The 19134-nt window shown below is 41.1% G+C and overlaps 2 protein-coding genes across 3 annotated transcripts; both read right to left on the bottom strand.

The window, feature by feature from the left end:
* Positions 1 to 75: 75 nt before the first annotated feature.
* Positions 76 to 4311, bottom strand: LOC128366368 (protein SOGA3). The gene is made up of 10 exons (XM_053327055.1): positions 4156 to 4311; positions 3697 to 3921; positions 3425 to 3583; positions 2804 to 2875; positions 2156 to 2475; positions 1840 to 1999; positions 1296 to 1365; positions 554 to 1094; positions 317 to 446; positions 76 to 186 (listed from the first exon to the last, which is right to left on the bottom strand). The coding sequence occupies exons 1-10, from the start codon at positions 4294 to 4296 to the stop codon at positions 76 to 78; spliced, it is 1929 nt and encodes a 642-aa protein (XP_053183030.1). The 5' UTR covers positions 4297 to 4311.
* A 10202-nt stretch (positions 4312 to 14513) lies between these two features.
* Positions 14514 to 18173, bottom strand: elovl4a (ELOVL fatty acid elongase 4a). 2 transcript variants are annotated; one of them, XM_053327065.1, is made up of 7 exons: positions 18107 to 18173; positions 17249 to 17436; positions 16866 to 16946; positions 16065 to 16236; positions 15025 to 15152; positions 14607 to 14840; positions 14514 to 14570 (listed from the first exon to the last, which is right to left on the bottom strand). In XM_053327065.1, exons 1-7 carry the CDS (start codon positions 18171 to 18173, stop codon positions 14514 to 14516), a joined length of 927 nt encoding a protein of 308 aa, XP_053183040.1. The 2 variants fall into 2 exon arrangements, with proteins under 2 accessions (XP_053183040.1, XP_053183039.1); XM_053327064.1 differs by having other exon boundaries at positions 14514 to 14840.
* Positions 18174 to 19134: the final 961 nt, after the last annotated feature.

The raw sequence follows: 19134 nt of genomic DNA, 5'->3' as shown, positions 1-19134 counted from the left end.
ATAACAGAATTGAAATAAATGGATATGTCAAAATAATAATAAAGATGTACATAATATGATATTGATTTATGTGCCTTACAGAACAAAAAATAGGGTGAAAAGGAATACCAATTTAAAAATGGTGGCATAAGAGAGTGAGGAAAACAGAACAAGAATGAGGATCAGCAAAATAATGGGTTGAAACATCTTGATGGATCACAGTTAAAGGGAAAGGGGTGGGGAAAGGGAGGAGCAGATTGACAAGCAGTTAGTATAAGAAATGTGCATAGTGGACAGCAAAGACATTACAGTCATTTGTGTATTTGCATCATCTTACAGACAGCGGCTCCTCTGCATGTTTATCCTCCTGCTTGGGGACATCCAGCCGGTCAATAAAGCTCTGCAACTCCTTCCTGAAGGCTTTCATCTGGGCATTGATGCGATACAGCAGCTCATGTTCTCTGATCCTGTGGAGAACAGATCATTCCAGTGCTCAATATCTGATCACTTGAAATACTGGAGTTACAGAGAAGAGATTTGAGCAGTTTTAACCACTTTTGAGTCTTTCTATTACCTGCCACCTTCCTCATCCTCATCCAGCCTGGCAAACAGCTCGCCATTGGTGACGTAGACGCGAGCCTCGGCAATGATAGTGCTGGTGTCAGCGATGAGCCTATCGATGGTCCGGCCCAGCCTCTCCGCCTCGATGCGGATGTCTATCATGTGTTGCCGGTCCTTCAGGCTTCTGGATAAAAAACGGCTGTCCACAGGTGAGTACAGTGAGCGCGTTGGGGTAAGGCAGCGGATGTTCCTCACCTCGTCTGAGTCACTCTCCCCTCCAATAGGGCCCTCACGTTTGCGGTGGGGTGGGAGGAGACGAGGGGAGGAAGCAGAGGCTGAGGGGGTGTCATCATCCCGCCCTCCATCGCTCTCTGCGTCGCTGTCCCGCGGGCTGCCTCGGATGCCCAGGTGGGAGGCCAGGTCGTAGCGCTGCATGTTGGAGAGCAGCACGCGGTTCTCATACTGGAGCTGCATAACTTTGCCACTTAGTTCATTGATCTGTAGACGAGCTGCTTTCAGTTCCTCCTGGAGGCCCTCCACTTTAGCGGGGTCAGCTCCTCCTGGGGTTGAAACAACACGACAATGAAAAGTGGAACAGCAATGCAGATGTGAGCTTAATGTGCAGCTCCATGAGGACTTATGAAACACTTTTATTCATCTGATATAGATTTATTAAGGGAAAAGGGACACACTGTGCAGCTGTTTTGTCTCATATAACAATGACTTACTGAAAGAGAAAAAAGTTCAAAACAAACCTCCTCCATGTCTCATTCCAGCTTCATGAGATCCAGCCTTGTACTTCAGTTTATTAAGCTCACTTGTTACCTAAAATGTGAAACTCAATGTTAGCATGAGTATGTAGTGCTGTGAGTATAAATAGTTCACACACTAGAATTTCTTATGCTTAGGCTCAGACAGCAGACAGCTTTTATGCAATGCCTCGAAGTCATTGATGATACCAAAAATAGCAACAGTAAGACGAGGGAAGAGGAGACACTTATGAAAATTACATCTTACATCTCAGAAATTAAAGCAGCGTAGTGTTACCTTCATATAAGAGAGCATACGTCATGTTATTTACAGTCTGTTACAATTTTGATGGAACTTATTTAAAGTTTCATAGAGCTTAACAATGCTGCAAATAGAAGGCAGAGAAAATAGAGCACAGTCCCTGGCAGATGAACCAAAAGGGAGTATTTCTGTGCAATTATAATTTATTAAGCAATTATCGTGGATTCTGTGCTTGGACCTAACCAGAAATCATAGGTTTGGGGAATGCAGTCTGAAGTTGACATCTACCTTTTTGTTCTCTTCTTCCACATCTGCTAAATTTCTGCGGAGGAGTTCAGCCTCATCCTCCACCAGCTGAAGCTGCTGCCTCAGCTCTGACAGAGCCTCGCCCTGCTCCCTGCACTGCTGCCCTCCACTGCCAGAGCTGTCCACTCCTGCAGCTGCCATGCTAGGAGAGTTGAGAGAGAGGAGAGAAGAGGCATTAACAACTGTGGTATTTTGCTCACAGAACCCTCTTTTCTCTTCTCTTTTAATAAAATCAAGAATGTGACAGTGTTACAGGTTGAATTCTCAAATGGGAAAATAATGCAGGAGTGCCAAGTACCTGTCCTCCCTCATGTCATCCAGCTCAGCCTTCAGCCCCCTGTTCTCCACTTCCAGCTCCACAATCTTCCTCCCCAAGATGTTCGCCTCCTCCTCCACCAGGCGCAAGCGGAGCTTCAGCTCTGATTCACGGGTTGTGGGGGGCCCTCCAGCCTCACCTTTAGGCAGAGGGCTGTCCACATCCCCGTAGAAGGAGCGATACTTCTGCAGCTCCTGTTCCAGTCGGTCCTTCTCCTTGTCAATCTTTGCCATCTTTTTCCTCATCAAGATAGCTTCCTCTTTGATGAAGGCTAGCTGACATTTAAGATCATCATTTTCTTCCTATAAAGAGGGAAATTAATTTGCTTTTGCTCATTAATCTCCTGAGTAGCTAATATGGGAGAAAATAAACTTGCAAGAGTGTCATTCTTATTTAACAATTTGTTTAGCGTCCTTGCTTATGTGCCTCAGCACACATTGTAATGGAGTAATGGCCATGTTTTTCCCTCATAATATTTTCACTCACAACAAATTATCTCATGTCTTTTTTCCATTCTACATTTGCTACGTTTTGTTTTAAATTGGGAATTAAATTTGAAAACACCCCATTATTAAACATCTCTGTTGTAGTTCTTTACCTCCTAATCTAATAACATAAATGCTGACTCACCTCAGTCGGGGTCTGTGGAGTCTTTCTCTCTGCTTTCTGGCCATCCTTACTTCCTTTTCTTTTCAGTGAGAGCTGCAGAGAAACAGTGGTTACATCATCATCATCATCGACCTACAGTCTTCTTCCTGACGACAGTGATATCATCCCTTTATGGAACTCAGTAATGGAAAAACAATAAAGTCACCCTGAAAATCATTTCTAGTAAAATGTTCAAATTCAAATCATGGTGTTCTCAATGTAAGAGTGATTTTATAGCATGAAAATAAAAAAACTTGCGTTGTTTACCATACATGTTGGTGTTTATGAATGAGTATCTCACTAATCTGTAATGGATATTATGACATACACCTGTTGTGTCTCTAAGTATCTATTCAATATCAATAAGAACTTTTTGACAGTGCTTTTAAAAACCATTTAGGAAGCTCACAATATAATTAGTGCTTGTCGGAAATATATACACCATTACAGTGTCTCTGTCCTTTCGTCTTCTCCTCAAGGGCCATTTATTATATATCTTCAACCTGACCTTGTTCACGCCATCATTTCCATTGCAGTTCCATAAGCATACAGACCACACACTGTGAAACAAATGAGTACACATATTCTCCCTCAGTCCCTCACCTCTTTGGCTTTCTCCAGCTCATTCTGTAGGGCCTGCTTGGTGACCTCCACCTCTATCAGCTGCTGCCTCAGTTTCTCGTTCTCATCCTCTGTCTTTGTCCTCTTCTCCTCCACATTCTCCAGCTCATGGTGCAAGCGCACAGACACATCCTTTGCCACCTGGCAGAGGGACCAAGACACAACAGACAAGGAAAGGAAGGAAGTGTAAAGTGGTTATTTATCATAGCAGAATAGAATACAACAGAATAAAGCTCAGACCACCATACACCCACCTTCAGATCTTGCTCTAGACTTCTTAGCAGCTCTCCATCCACCTGTCCACTTTCTGTAATCCGGAGCCTTTTCCTCTCGGCCTTCTTCAGTCGATACTGGAGAATCCGGCAGTTCTTATTGGCTCTCTCCAGCTCTCTGCGCATGTCCTGCAGCTGGCAAGCGTCTTCCTCATAGAAAGTGTCCCGCATCTCATCCATCTCTGCCCGCATCTCCTCGATTTCAGTCTGACAAAGCACGGAGGAAAACATGGAAATGCTTCAATTCAACGTTTGGCCCAATAAATAAAATTGCTCAGGCCTTTGTAAAAGTATAATTTCGAAAACAATGTCTGTAACACTATAGCAGTCACCGTGCAGCCTGCATGCAAATACAACAGGTGCGACTATTGCGCACGATGAAATGTACATATTCTAAGCATAAATCTAAACTGTCAAGTGTAGAAAATGTTACCAATTTACCTTTAGATCATCGTTTTCATCCTCCAGTCTCTCTATCTCATCTTGAAGTCTCTGGTCTGGCTGTGGAGCCGGTGGTGGACAGTCTGGCTCGGGGGAAAGCTCCGGCTCTGAGGCCGGAGGCGACGCTGATTTCGTCTGCATCTTTGTCCCTTTTTTACCCAAGCTTTTATTCAAGTGAAACTGAATTAGCTCGGATTGCAAGCATCCCTCCTTCCAGAAACCGGGTCCGCACCCCACTATGCCTTTGGAGCTCTTCTTGCTGCTGTTCGTCGCTGCGGTGGCCTCCCCTCCTCTAGGGTTTTTGCTCCTCAGTTTGGGGGATTTGGATGCGCAAGGCTGGTCGGAGACGACGCGGTTGGGATCTGCTCTGGATGGTGAGGAGGCATCAGTGACGAGGCGGGTGGAGTCGTCGGATGTGTGGATGCCTCCTCTGTCCGCCACAGGCCTGCTCAGCGTCGGGCTTTCAGCACCAGCTGCCTGGACAGCAGCCGCGCCTTTGATGGCAGGAGCCCCTCCTGCCTGCCTCTCCTTGCCTGTGGAGACGGGAGAATGACCTCGACTGTTTCTCCCTCCACCTCCTCCTCCTCCTCCTTGCTTCGACGTGATGGGCTTTGACGAGTTGCTGCCCTTCTGTGTAGCTTTAGCTCCGCCGTCTTTGAGCCCGGCCGGGGACGACGACCGCTGCTGCTTCCGGCTGCTATTGTCTGGCTGCCGAGGCGAGTCGGCAGAGGATGGGTTCATCATGGTATCAAAGGCTCATCTCATCCTCAACAACACCCATCCCTTTCTTGTATCCCTGTGGCTGGAAAACAATTATTTTAAATCACAATTCAGCCCTAATGGCTACATAGTGAAGATAGGATCTAGGTACTTTATCCTCTACAGGTCCAAGTTTGTTACTTGTCAAACACTGAAAAAAGAATGGGAATAATATATGTTTTACAAAAATAAATGGGGGTTTACAGACCTGAGCGAGGCTAATTAGTGTCAGTGTAAAGCGCCCAGAGACAGGTAGGCTACGTGACCAGCAGTGAGTCAGCCCCTGCTTGATTAGATGTATGTAGGGGGGGGGCTGGGGGCTGGGATCAGCTGCAGATCGGGCAATTAAACAATCCACATTTGCGTCATGTGCTCAGCCGAAAGGGCAATGGGCGAGTGAGAGGGCAAAGAGAAGCCAAAGTCAGTGGCTATTAAACCTGAAGCCTTGCAGCCAATTAAACCGCGCTGCTTGTTTAGTTGACAGAAAGCAGTTTCTGAGTGGTCTCTTATCTGATCCTCCACCGAGCCATGCTGAAAGAAAACAAGAATGATCCTGTTTCTTGGTAGCCTACTCGACTGAATCGTGAGAGTAGGCTATACTGAGAAGCCGTTTCCTGTCAGCCATCATCATACTCATCATATCCAACATGTCCGATGACTCATTAGCCTACTCTAATGGATGGAAAATGAGCTATAAAAGTGTTCAGGAGCAACGGACTCAAAGTCTCTTCCACCTATTTCACAGTTTGTTCCGTTTGGGGATTTTTCCTTTTGTCTCTTTTGTTTCAAAAGCATCAAGAATCGACTTTCTGTCACACAATCTCTCACACAGTGCTGATTAAATAAACACTACACATTCAGTCTAAACAAGAAAAAAAGCAACGCTCATTCATTACCCGGAGAGTTTTTTAGGGATAAACAACTGGGAGCAGCAACAGTAAATCAACCCAGCTTGGAGGCCTGACAGTACAGAGCATAATGTGGACCACAGGCAGACATTTGCCCTTCATACAGTTTCCAGTAGTCACATTCATCCAAAAACACACCTCAAAGAAAAGACATCAGCAAGTGGAAATAATAAATCTCTAAATGAATTTCTTACCTTTTTGGGTGTTTTTTGTCGGATGCTGAATGGGTGACGGTGGTGATGGGAATTAAGGAAGAGGGGATGCTGACTCGAGCGCCTCCCGACCACCAGCCAACCTGTTTCAATATTCATGACATTACATCATCGCAGAGAGGGCTGGGGCTGCACATAGCAAGCTGCTCTCATTGGAAGAAAACAGGATACACTCTGCCCTGCTTCTCTCTCTCTCTCTCTCTCTCTCTCTCTCTCTCTCTCTCTCTCTCTCTCTCTCTCTCTCTGCTTCCTTCTCTCTGTCTCTCTCTCAACAGTGATTGGATGTATTATTGCAACTCTAAAATCACCTTGTATTGAGTCATTTGAACTGACTTCGATTCATGGATTTGACCATTACAGAGCTTGTTGCTGTTCAAAAACTTTAACATAAGAAATTTATTTTTATTTGTCTACAATTTGACACAGATGAAGACACAATTGTTTCAAGACATTGGTTAAGACATTGATCCCATTATCTGAAGTTCACTATTCACTGATTCAGCTGCACGTTGCTGGAATACATATAAAAAACAACAACCCATTTTTACCAAGCAATTCTTTCAAATGGTACAGCAATGCCTTTTCCAAAAAACTACTGTCCTCTATTCATTTAACAATAATGCATGACCCATCTGTACATTTCCTGTCTTCTCACTGTCTTCTATCTTAAAGTGTCTGACAAATGATATCAAATACACCTGATTATGTGTTCTGTTATTTAGGCAGTGATTTGACTTGGTAGTTTCCATACAATCTTCTCTTGGATGCTGCTTGCTCTTCTCTCATTTCTCTCTCTCTCACAACACCAACCAAAAATATTCTGACATGAATGGCTAGGAATAATTTGTCAGACTCTTTAGTGCGGAAGAGGAGACTAGCCCTTAATTATAGATATCAGGGGATAAAAAGAAATTATCATTTGGAATTGCGCCTGCTGACTCATTTCAGAACAGGAAATGTGAAAATTGGTTTGAGAAGATTAGCTTTGAAAACAGCTTCTTTTGTGAGTTTTTTTTTTTCGGTGGAAACGGTTACTGAGGAGTATCTATTCTTTCTGGAAGCAAGCCTGACTATCCCGTGCTCCTCATAAACACAAGACATCTTCACTTTGATTGAATTATATTGCACCAGGCCAGGCTCATCTGGGCATTCATTTGGAGTTTTCCATTCCTGGCCCCATACCAACAGCTTTTGTATAACCTGATAAGATAAATCACATACACATCTTGAAGTTCCAGGCCTGATATATACCACAAAGAAGGTAAACTGGTTTGGCATGCATCATCCCTGTGTGAAGCCGAGTAAAATAACAAGTACGTTTGCAGGAAGTGCCAGGGATTGAAGTGGATTGAATGCTAGGATTTGCTCTGCTCTGAAAGTTTCATGGCATGGATTTTAGCATTCTGTCAAGGCTTCAGTAACCACAGCTCTTAGCCACTTCTGTGCAATCCATTTGCTTCTGTCACTGCAGGCTTTTATAACACTATATCTTGATCCATTCAGAAATTAGACTGCTCTCTATTGTAATTACAGTTTAATTATCAGACAAGATGTTGCAATGGCCAATCAGCCAGCTCTGGGCAAGAACAATGATCCACTTTCTCTAAATAGGATAACAGATGTTTGGGGTTCTTGCACTTCCTTTCACAGTGACACCAGACACACACACACACACACACACACACACACACACACACACACAAACACACACCACTTCCCCCGCTATCCTCCCCTCATGCCCCAGGACTATTCAATCATTTGCTTGCATTAAAGTGACAGATGTCTGCATCATGGAGGCTCCCATATGCCAGACAAGATGACTAATTCTCCTTTGTTTGAGGTAAAATAGAAGGTAATTTTTGGCTGAGAAAGAGAAGATATCATTTTCTTTATTTACAAAGACATTTTAATTGTCTTACATTTTACATGTTGCCACTTATTGCAAGTTAAGTGAACATATACGTGAAAAATATAAAATGTGAAAAATGTCTAATACTACTTTATAAATACCCATCTACTTGGGTAGTAATGCTTTTTATTTCCCAGTCCCTCATCCCCAACCATGTACTGATGAATGGCTTGATGAACATCTATCTAAAAATAACACTCTCATTCATTTCAAACACTCCCAAGTCTCCCATTCTCACTTTCTCTATTATTCACAAACACCCCTAATCCAGATCATCACAGTAACACCATGTGTAGAAAGGTGGTGTTCTTGTCACTGAAGCACATCTTGAGGAACAATTTGCAGTGTCATGTTGTAGTTTCCATGCTGGGTTTCATTTTTTTACACTGCAATATACAGTGTCTCTTTTAATGCCATATTTTTTTTGCATAGATGAATCCTTCACACAAAACAGAGTTGGTTGGATTTGACTTTAAAATTCAATCAAAGTTAAAGTGTAAACAAATCAAATGTTCAATAAAGAATGCAGAGCAGAAGAAGACCTGCTCATAACAGGAGTCATATACAGAAAGTTCATTGCTTTATTATTTATTAATAATCAATCTGAAAATAATCACAAGTCACAGATGAGATAATGAAAAAATCATAATTCTTTAAGCCTCGTTTCCACAACCATCTCTGACTGGTAAGCAGTGGAAAGCTTTGTGAAGTTAGTGCTTTATTGGTGCAATACGTCTCCCTCATGAGACATGAAAATACGCCTGTCACCGGTCTCAGTTGTTGTGCTCCAGATATCAACTGAGCTTCTGACAGGCAGGAAAATGGTTGCCTTGCTGTGAAATCCACATGGGAGTTTACTAAAGAAGGCAGTTCTGCTGCACAGATACAGACTATAAAACGGACTTACACATGCATACAATAAATGAAGTCCTGATGGTTTTATTACGTGGTGTATGGAGGTGTGGAAAAGTCCTTTTGTTTGAAATTAACACCAACATAAAGCATTAGACTGACTAACATGTCACACATTTATGAGATTAGGCCAACACACAACACATAAACTGACATACTTATTTTATGACTAACGATGCTGAATTAGTCCATTTTCTTTCTTAGTTTAAATCTGATATTGTGCACATTATAAATGATTTTTAATAATTTCCTGTTTAAACAACACTGCTGGGCATTTACATGTCATGAACCAGAAGAGTGTGCGAGGAAACAGTCGTGTGGATATAAGGTTACTATCCAAGGGAAAGGTTGCAGATGAGGTCGTGGTTCTCTGTTACCGAGTTGTGAAATGATTGCACTGGGTTGAGGAATAACACAAACATCATCCATGTAATACCCCTTTGGTAGAGGAGGCCTCCTACTCATAAACACTGTAGGGGGATTGCACACACACACACACACACACAAACATATGCACGCGCAAATGTGTTTCTCAATCTCTCTCTACTTATTACAAAAGCACATATAAACACATGTGCATGTACACACACACATACACACACACACATACACACACACACACACACACACACAAATAACCTCAACTCACCAATCCGCCCACTCACAGACCACAGACACACACACACACACACACACGCACACACACACACACACACACACACACACACACACACACACACACACAAAAGCACTAAAACCCTGTTAAATAGTTTATTGCACTGGTGCTGTTTCCCACATAAAGCCCAGCTGATTCAAAGAGAAGAAGCAGGGGGAGGGAGAGAGTAGGTGGCATGGGAGGGGTTTGGGATGATGCGTGGGTGGGGGAGTCAGACAACTGCTGTGTACAGTTACCATGGAAACCTTTGTCTAAAGTCATCAAAATGGGAGGAGAATGCCACAGAAGCAGTGTTATAAATTAATATTTAAGAGCTTTTTCTCTTAGTGTAAAGAGGTTGGCAGAGTTTTGCCTTTGGCACTGGTTTTTTAAGATACATCATTCAAGCAACATTTGACTGAGAAGATATGGCCCCACCTTATGTTGCCAACTCTATATTGCTGCAGATTTTGATGCTTATTCACTACACAAAACTGAATCAGTGGAGGACTTAAAATTATTATTTTTTTAAATGTAATGTAGATGTCACTGCACTAGCAGTGTTGATAATTGAATAAATATGAGGATGAAAGTATAAAGGTGAGAATGCATTGCAACAATAATGCTGAAATTTAACACCCACATTAGATTTCTATTTCTCTGATTGCAGGACAGGTAGGTAAAGCCAACAATTATAGACATAAAACTCAATTTGTCTAGTTTGGCTTCAACAACAAGAAGTATTGAGATCCTTTCCTTAAAGATTGAATATGTAGAATATTTATTAAAAGCTATATTTTAAATTTTTTGACGGGTTCGACAATGACGTTCTGTGTACATTGTACCAGCCAGTTAGCGGCCGGAATTGCGGGTTGCCAGGGTTGTCTGTTGTTCCGGTGCAGCTACTGTAGGCTGGCACATGGGTGAAATGGAGTTGTAAACAAACACGGCCGTGTTGGACTTACTAAAACCAGCGTTTTTTGCTCTCAAGTACAACTTTTCATCACAAAACTTTGAAGGTAAGACAGAATATCTGTTAGTAGCTGTAAAAAGTGGTTGTTTACCTTTGTATTCTTTGGCTGCTGGAGTTTTTAGCGCAATAATAGTGGTACTGTTGAACTCGCCAGGGTCTTAGCTTTCATATGAGATGCTATTTGTTTGTGTACCATGAAGTATCAAAACGGTAGCAATGGAAATGTGGAGAGTGGGTTGACTTTCTGACGCTATTCGGATTTTGATATTTGATCATTAACCTCTTAACGCACGCTGTTCCGTTCACGGGACGGGACGGATGTTAGGAGGTAGCCACACGTTCTTCTGAATGTTTTAAACACCAACCCTTAAACCTATATACTCATGCCGTACATTGTTGGAAAGCTTAGATTGTTCTGATTCATTCAAGACCACTCACGACTTATATGGTTGCTCACAGCCGTAATAGTATTAGCGATTAGCTCGGCTAGCCACTCAGCTAAGTGAGAAAAGCTATAATGCTACATACCTTCAAAGTCTTCCCTTTATCCACAACGATCATCTTATGACTCAGGACTTTCTGTACAGCTCGCCAAGTATCCATTCTTGTGAAATATGAAATCCGTTTCCATAAAACCGGAATATTTTCCTCAATATGTCCATGTATTTAGTCCAACACGTAATGTAATAACACAAATAACAAACCATATACGGTCCGTTTACGTCATTTCCTGACCTGCACGTCCATCTCAGAGTACACGTGACTAGATGTTTACGACCGTGAGCCTCTTCTGCTTCTGACTACACCACACACAAGCCAATCGGTGTTTAGGATTAGGCAGTACATGCAGAGACATTGCTGCTACTCCCACTGGCGTTACAATGTAATGTACCTCGGTGGTTTCAAGCAGAGACATTATAATAAGAAGGACTTCGTTTCAAGTCAGTTACAGCGAGGGTATGTTCGCTTCCTGTTTTCAAAATAAAAGCACCAACTCTATCGTTATGGTTTTCTTAATAATAAAAGGCAACGGGTGTTTTATTTTGTGAAAATGACCGGAAGTGCGTTACTCGCTACGGCTAACTTGATTCGCAGGAACAAAACTTTAAGCAGATGTTATTTGGACAAATTAGCGTCACATTGTGGATCTAAAGGGCTACTTTCTCGCCTAAAAAGGTTAGGCATGTGGATAAAGTGGTATATTTACAGAGTTAGAGCTAAAATAAAATCCGGCACCGGACCTGGCAACCCGACTGCTGGAATTACTTTTTGGTTGTTGCGACTACGATCTCGAGACATTAGATGGCGTTGTTCCGCTCATTCTACATATTCTACCTTTAAGTAAAAGTAACCATACTACAATGTAAAATAGTCCATTGCATGAAAAAGTATCATTTGCAACATGTACTTAAAGTATCAGAATTAGTTTTGCAGAATGGCCCTTTTTTCTATTATTGCTTATGCATGAATATATGTTTTATTGTTGTAATTAGTCAAGGTGGAGCACATTTTAACTCCTGGTACTTAGATTGCGTCATTTAATCTATACATCAACACTCAAATAAAGTGAAAGTATCTCAAAAATGTACTTCAGCGCAATACTTGAGTAACTATACTTAATTACATTCCACGTCTGCCTTCCTACACATTTGAGAGATAATACAGTATCAGAGACAATGGTGTGTGCATTTGGGAATCTGCAGTAAAAATGATAACCTCAGACTGCCAGTGAAATGAGTTTTGATAATGATACCATGAACAATACCAAACACATCACCAAGGATTAAACATAAAACTTTGTAGATTAGCAGTCTTTGTTGAAATAATCTTCCATTTGTTCTCTTTATAATATAAAACTCAATAAAGTTCTTTTTTATTATCTTGAGGAGAAGTTATTCCCATTAATTAAAGTGGATGATTATGAATGTGGGTAAAATATTGAGCCTACAGTGTAATAACTGGAATGTGACCATAGTGCCCCCTAGTGGTGGAAACCTCCTTTACACATCCGTTACCAATATTGTATATTCACAATGACTAAGCCCACCCCAAGTTATAAATGTACAAATCTTGATCTGTGTGTAAAATAATTTATACATTTATAAAAGAGCCCTAGCATTTATTGTATTATGAAATACATTTTAAATAAAGTGGCAAAAGGAAGCCAACATTTGTACAGGCATTCAGTTTAATTGAATTTGAAGAGAGCTCAAATTTATGATACTTTAAAAAACAAAACAACAACAACACAGAAGCGACATGGACGTATTAATGTCCAAGCTTACAAGCTGGGAACATTCCCAAATGCGCAGTGTACAAAATATCACAATGTAATATGTACAACACAAAAAGAACACAAATACACAGACGGGCACTCTCAGCTAGATGAAAATCAGTATTTACACATAAAAATAAATAGAAACAACCAATAAATAACATCCAAATGTATCTGTTGATGAATGACATGAAGCTGGACTTGCTGATATAGAGCCGACCATTGATTTATACTCTATATACTACAGGCAGAGCAAAGTTATTCTTCATAGTGGTTTAACATACACAGTCACTATAGAGGTTCACCAGCTCTTTTTGTATACAAATCATAACTTTTCATTTATTTTCAAAATCCAAATTTTGTCCCCTGATAAATTTACATTCAAGCCAGTTCAGGACGCAGATTAAGCCTGAAAATGTAGACACAAAAAGATATTTGATTGAATATGGGAAGAAAATGTTGCTTAAAATAGGCTTAGTTAACTTGATAAATGTAAGCTAGTTCTGAATTCCCTGTAAACACAAAGGGAAACCAAAATCTCCATCGCTTCTTTTGTTCAGCACACAACATTTTCACCAGCGTGTAAGACAAACGACGACATCAGAGAGGATATAAAAAGACAGGTAAACAACTGCAAACATCTTACACAGCTTCTTCTCTGTCAGAAGGGGGGAAACACAGATAATCATCAGATCCATAATTTCTCTGGATAGTCATTACATTTCATCACATTACATACAGTTAAGGATATACAAAACCTGTAATGCATACAGAAATAGAAAATGTTCACATACTTGTAATCCTCAGGGAGCCACAGTGAATGATTATTCCATCTTAAACCAGTGATGGAACAATCACATCACAAATCTCAAAGGATTAGAAAGCTTTTTTTTTCTATTCCTACATACACTTCACCGCTGGATATTGATTTATTCTCCTTCTTTAGAACGTAAATGTGCTAGTGTGAAGAGTGAAAGCTAAAAGGTGAGTGACAGTTGAGTCCCCGATCCCAAAATGAATAAGAATAAATAACTTCACCTTCACGCATAAGTGGATAATTGCGTAGGCGTCCACACGTATTGTAAACTTATGTCTCTGTTACATAACATCAATAATACCTTGAATAAAATGAGGACAAAAATGACTTGATACTGTACATTATCATCAGCTCTATACCTGTAGAGGTGGACAACAAAAAATTATCAGCTCAAATATAAATAAGAGATGTTTGTGTGCGTATTATGTTGTGATGTTGTGTATTCCTGTCTCAGTAAAGCAGTGGTCGCTAACAGTAATGGTACATCATCTTTTTCAAGCAGCTCAGGCGCATTTAAAGTAGCTTTCTCAGCAAGTCAAATGGGCCCGATGGACTCTTTGTTTTCCTTCACAGGCTCAGATTTTAGTCGCTGAAAGTCACTTTTTGAACCAGACCTACAGTACTTGGCACCACAATAAAGAGAAGGAATACTAAGATCTATCCCGTACCAGACACTACTGTATTTTAGGTTATTTGTGATAGCGGTCACCTTGGTAGTGACCTTTGACACCTCTTACTAACAGAACAATCCTCTCTCAACACAGGCCTGTCTCATAATGTATCTACAACTCAGATCATGGCTTAAATAAACACATCACACTCTAACTCATCCATCCATCTATAGCTTCCTCAAATTAAGTCTTTCATGTTTTAGCACTATAAACCTAGAACCCAAAGCAAGGCCCTACCTCACTTTTACCTCCCTCTATCCTCTTCTTCTAATCTCTTTTAGCTCTCCCTTTCCTCTTTCTCCTCCCGGAGTTTTCCTGAGGCTTCTCCTCTTTGGTCCCTGCCACTACTGCTCCGTTGGCGGCCTTGCTGAGCCCGTTGAGGGTCCCATTAGAGAGGGTCTTGCCCGCTTTGGAGGAGGAGGACGCGGCGTCGCGTCTGGGCTGCTGGCGGCGGTAGGTCTGGTAGTAGAAGTTGCCGAAGAGGACGATGAAGGTGATGGCGTAGCAGATGAGGGAGTAGTGCATCCAGTGGGGGAAGTCACAGTTGACATAGAGAGACAAGGCTGTGTGGCCGATGGTGACGTGGAACTGGATCTGAGATACAAAGACAAAAAAGACATCAGATTGAACTGCATTTTATATTTTTACACTGTATAATAGTTTCACAGCTCTTAGATTGTTTCAGTTACATGTTGTGTGTGAAACATGGGGGAAGATGAACCATCCAAAATGTATTTAGAGGAATACATTTCTGTTTTAATATGAAGAGAGATTTTACCATCTGGATGATGGTCAAGTACTTCTTCCACCACAGGTACTTTTGGATCTTAGGACCACAGGAGGCCAGGCCATAATACAGGTACATCAAGACATGGATTGCTGCATTCATGTGTGCACCAAAGAATGCTGCAAATTTAAAAAAAAAAGTAAGAAAAGAAAATCACTGATATTAGTTTTGTCACGGTAAATGTGGTCAAGTACAGTTTTGTAACACACAAATCTCTTTTCTTGAAATCCCTTTTTGTACTTTCTACCAATAACTAAATGTTATGTTACTGATGTTCATTTCCAACTGTATAAGCACACAATAATAACATAATAACATAACTTTGACAAGAAATATCTGCAAATTATCCTCTTTGGTGGATTACTCATCAGAAGCAAGTTCCAAGTCTCCACAGGTTGTTTTTCTTTTAGTTCAGAAATAAATGGAAGCCAATAACTCTCTTATAACACATGGGACAATTTGGAAAACTGTATAAAGCATTCTTACTTGGCTAAATTGTGCAAAACTAGTATTTTAAAGCTGTATACAGTATATGAGGGAACATAGGAAACAGAGCTAAAGATCATAACCATTTCAAAAGTTTCAACAGTGAATAGTTGAAAACATGAGCTGCCTCTGTTCCACAGTGTACATAAACAGTATTCTCTATTCCCTGCTCCCTCTTCAAGGAATGCTGGTTAAGGGAATTACCTCACAAAATTCCTCCATTTGGAATGAATAAATATTGCATACATATTGAAACAGAAACTGATACCATTAGAAAACATGTGTAGTTTGCAAATAACAACATTTACAGGAAATACAGTTATTATATTATTTTCTGCTTTTGGATCTTAGGATTTCCTTATTAATTTTTGGAGCACCAGTGAAGTGCAATGACTGATCTTGCTTGTCAACTTCTGGCAAACTGATGAACCATTGTACTGTTCCTCTCCACACAGTTCAAAGTTCTGTTCGAACAGAGCAGGGACCTAAATGCTTTATAGGCATAAAACATAATACTGTAATAAGTTGCAGCATGGACTACTCACACTGCCCTCCTGCCACCCATTTGATGCCAATCCACCAGAGCGTGAACATGGTACAGTGGTGATAGACGTGCAGGAAGGTAACCTGGTTGAATTTTTTCCTCAGGATGAAAAACACTGTGTCCAGGTACTCAATGCCCTTGGAGACAAAATACCACCAAAGAGCTCCTGCCACCTGTCTCAAGAACAGGACAGTAGGAATGGGTTGAAGATAGAAGACATGCAAAAGTGAAGGGAGGTAATAGAAACACATCAGAAAACACATACTTTTCATATCAATAAGTACATTTCAGTTAAACTGGACGACTTCCTTTAGGGAAAACATTTCCATTCTTTTCTATTCTATTGTAGAACCTCAGGATCACCTGAGACCAGCTGACTCCTGGTTTCTGTGTCAGGTGTGTAACTACATCATGGAGCAATTAGGATGGAAGGTGAAACTGAACACCTTCCATGACCATTCTTCCAGCTCACATGTTCAGATAACAGGACCAGGGTCCAAATGGATGGAAGCTGATCATGTTTCTAAAACCACTGAGAGTGTTGGTTCAGTGGAAGGTTGTCAAGGAATTTCTTAATCATTCGGGTGCAGTAGAGAGCTACAGTGAAGTGAGATCTATCTGTGTTAGTAAGTACATGGGGTGTCTGGTTTCTTTTGGAAAGTCTTCCTGGTGCATGTGAGCCGTAAGAAACTGTTGTACTAAATTACATAATTAGGCAGGTAAAAGTTCAATCCATTGTGTTAAATGTTCCATTTTTATTTAAACATAAGTGAGTGTGTGTGCCTTAGCTCCAAACACTCACCCTGACTTCATTGGGGTCGTCTGAATAGTCCACCGGTTGGCAAATGTAACTGTAGCTTGCCGCCCGCGCTGCCATAAATAGCTAAAAAACAAAAGAATATCTCTACTTACTCTATTGAATAATATAAACAGACAAAGGCAGATACACATAGTGAGGGCAAGAGAGAAAGGGGGAGAGATAGAGTGCAGGTGGAAAACTGGATACACCGTAATAATGTTAGTCCAAACCCAGGGGGCAAAACTGCTTCTGTAATGTACTCAACTGGATGGATAGTTATGGTTTTAAAGGAGCAGTTTATACTGGAGACTTCCACAAATTCACGTCTCCCTGTGCAATTATTCAACACATGCAGCTAATGCCTATACTAACTAGTCTCTACCTACCTCTTTGAAGATGAAGAAGTTGAGGAAGACCATACTGAAGTTGTAGACAATGAGGGTTTTGCGAAGCTGGAAGGGCTCTCTATTCTTCATGTATTTCGGGCCCAACCAGAGGAACAGCAGGTAGGAGGTGCTGATAGCCAGCGTGGGCAGGGGGTTGTCCATCAGAGGCCATTTCTCCACTCGCTTGTCTGTGGGACAGATATTCTCATGGCGTTACATAACTATTCTTAATGCTCACATGCACACACACAGTGTGGGCTCAATGTCAGTTTAAGGGAATAAGTGCTGAGTAGGAGTACAGATGCCAGGTTTTGTCCCAAGATGACCGTCTGGAGGTCAATTTGATGCAGACAACCTTGTTCAACGACACTAGTGATACTTTCAGAATGTGTGTTTTTCAATCTGAATGTGAAATTTGTTTTCCTAAAGAAGAGACAAATAATATGAATTCCTACTAAAGTGATGAAAATTGATTAAAGCAGAAGAATCTAGATGAAAGCTATGATCTTTAGTGCTTTTCTTTACTGATTCTAAATATGATATGACTGAAGGTGCACGACAGGATAAAGCAGAAATTTAAGTTAAGAGACAATATATTGCATTTCATCTCAAAAATGTGCCTGCATACACATTTGTCAATGATGGTGCAACCTTGACTCATCACTTCACAAAATCGTGGGGTACCCCCATCTTTTAAGTGACTCATTCTTTACTGACTCATAACAGGAGAGGTATACCTGTAGATCTATATAATGTACATAAGTGCACTCACAATAAAACATGCAGAACAAATGACAATCCCCTTTACCTCCAACAGACCGCTCTAATACATGACACAAACAATAAAAAGATTATTACCTGCAATAGTTAGAGTCCATTTGTAGAATTCTATAGTGTCATTTATTAAATGTGTGACAATCTCCATGGCTGTGGCCAATGACCTGAAATGAAAGAAACACAAAATTCTAAAATATCAACTTTTAATCTGCATTTCATAGTTAGAGCTGAGGTAAGAGTTGTGCCATCTGCCAAGAGATCTATGACATGCTTATCTTCTAAAGTGGAACATAGCCTAGTTGGGTTTGTTTGTTTTTACATGAAATTAAATAGTTAATCTTGAAATAATATGAAGCCATAAAATAAAGCATGTGAGTCTGAGGCCCCATGAGGCCATGATAGATGGGCTATAGGCTTCACTGCGCACAAAGGCTGGGAGCACCGGCCAGCAGAGCGCATGTGTCAGCAGATTTTTGGCTTGGACACGACCACCAGCCGACCTGGTGTCCCTTATTATTGGTGGGATTGCCTCATGGCCCACTTTTACATTGAAATGGGTCATCGCCTATAGAGTGCCAGACTGGTGCATATACTGATAAGTAGCGGAGTGCACTCTCACTCAGTAACACAGTGCGATTTAGTGATCCTAAAAAGATGACGCCCCCCTCTCGCTCCCTTTCCAGCTTGGAGCGGATCAAACGCTGCTGCAGCATCTGCCATAGGCTGCTCCTCCACGCGCCATCCGCAGACACTTATTAGAATAAACCAATAAACAACGCTGCTTGAATACACATTTGCCTTCATATGTTCAATTTCTAAGAAGCCTAAACTACTATATTTACAATATGAGTTTGAAATTACGTGAATGGCGAATTTTGCATTCTGCGGTATGCAGTCCGGCCTTCACTTAGGCTGTATGAACAGTCCTATTATCTACATGGCTTTTCCCCAAAACCCCCTGTGCAGTTTCAGTCTATTTTGTGTAAAAACAACAGGATTCCTATCCATACAAGACAAATATGACTTCAGACTCAAGGCTGCGCACAGGCAACACACCAGGCTCTTAAAAAGCGACATTGGTTTCGCCCCCTACTCCGTGCGAATGAAGA

The sequence above is a fragment of the Scomber japonicus genome, chromosome 10 (assembly GCF_027409825.1).
Source record: "Scomber japonicus isolate fScoJap1 chromosome 10, fScoJap1.pri, whole genome shotgun sequence".
NCBI lineage: Eukaryota > Metazoa > Chordata > Actinopteri > Scombriformes > Scombridae > Scomber > Scomber japonicus.
Note: the sequence above shows the minus strand (reverse complement) of the source record. Positions and strands in the feature narration are given on the sequence as shown.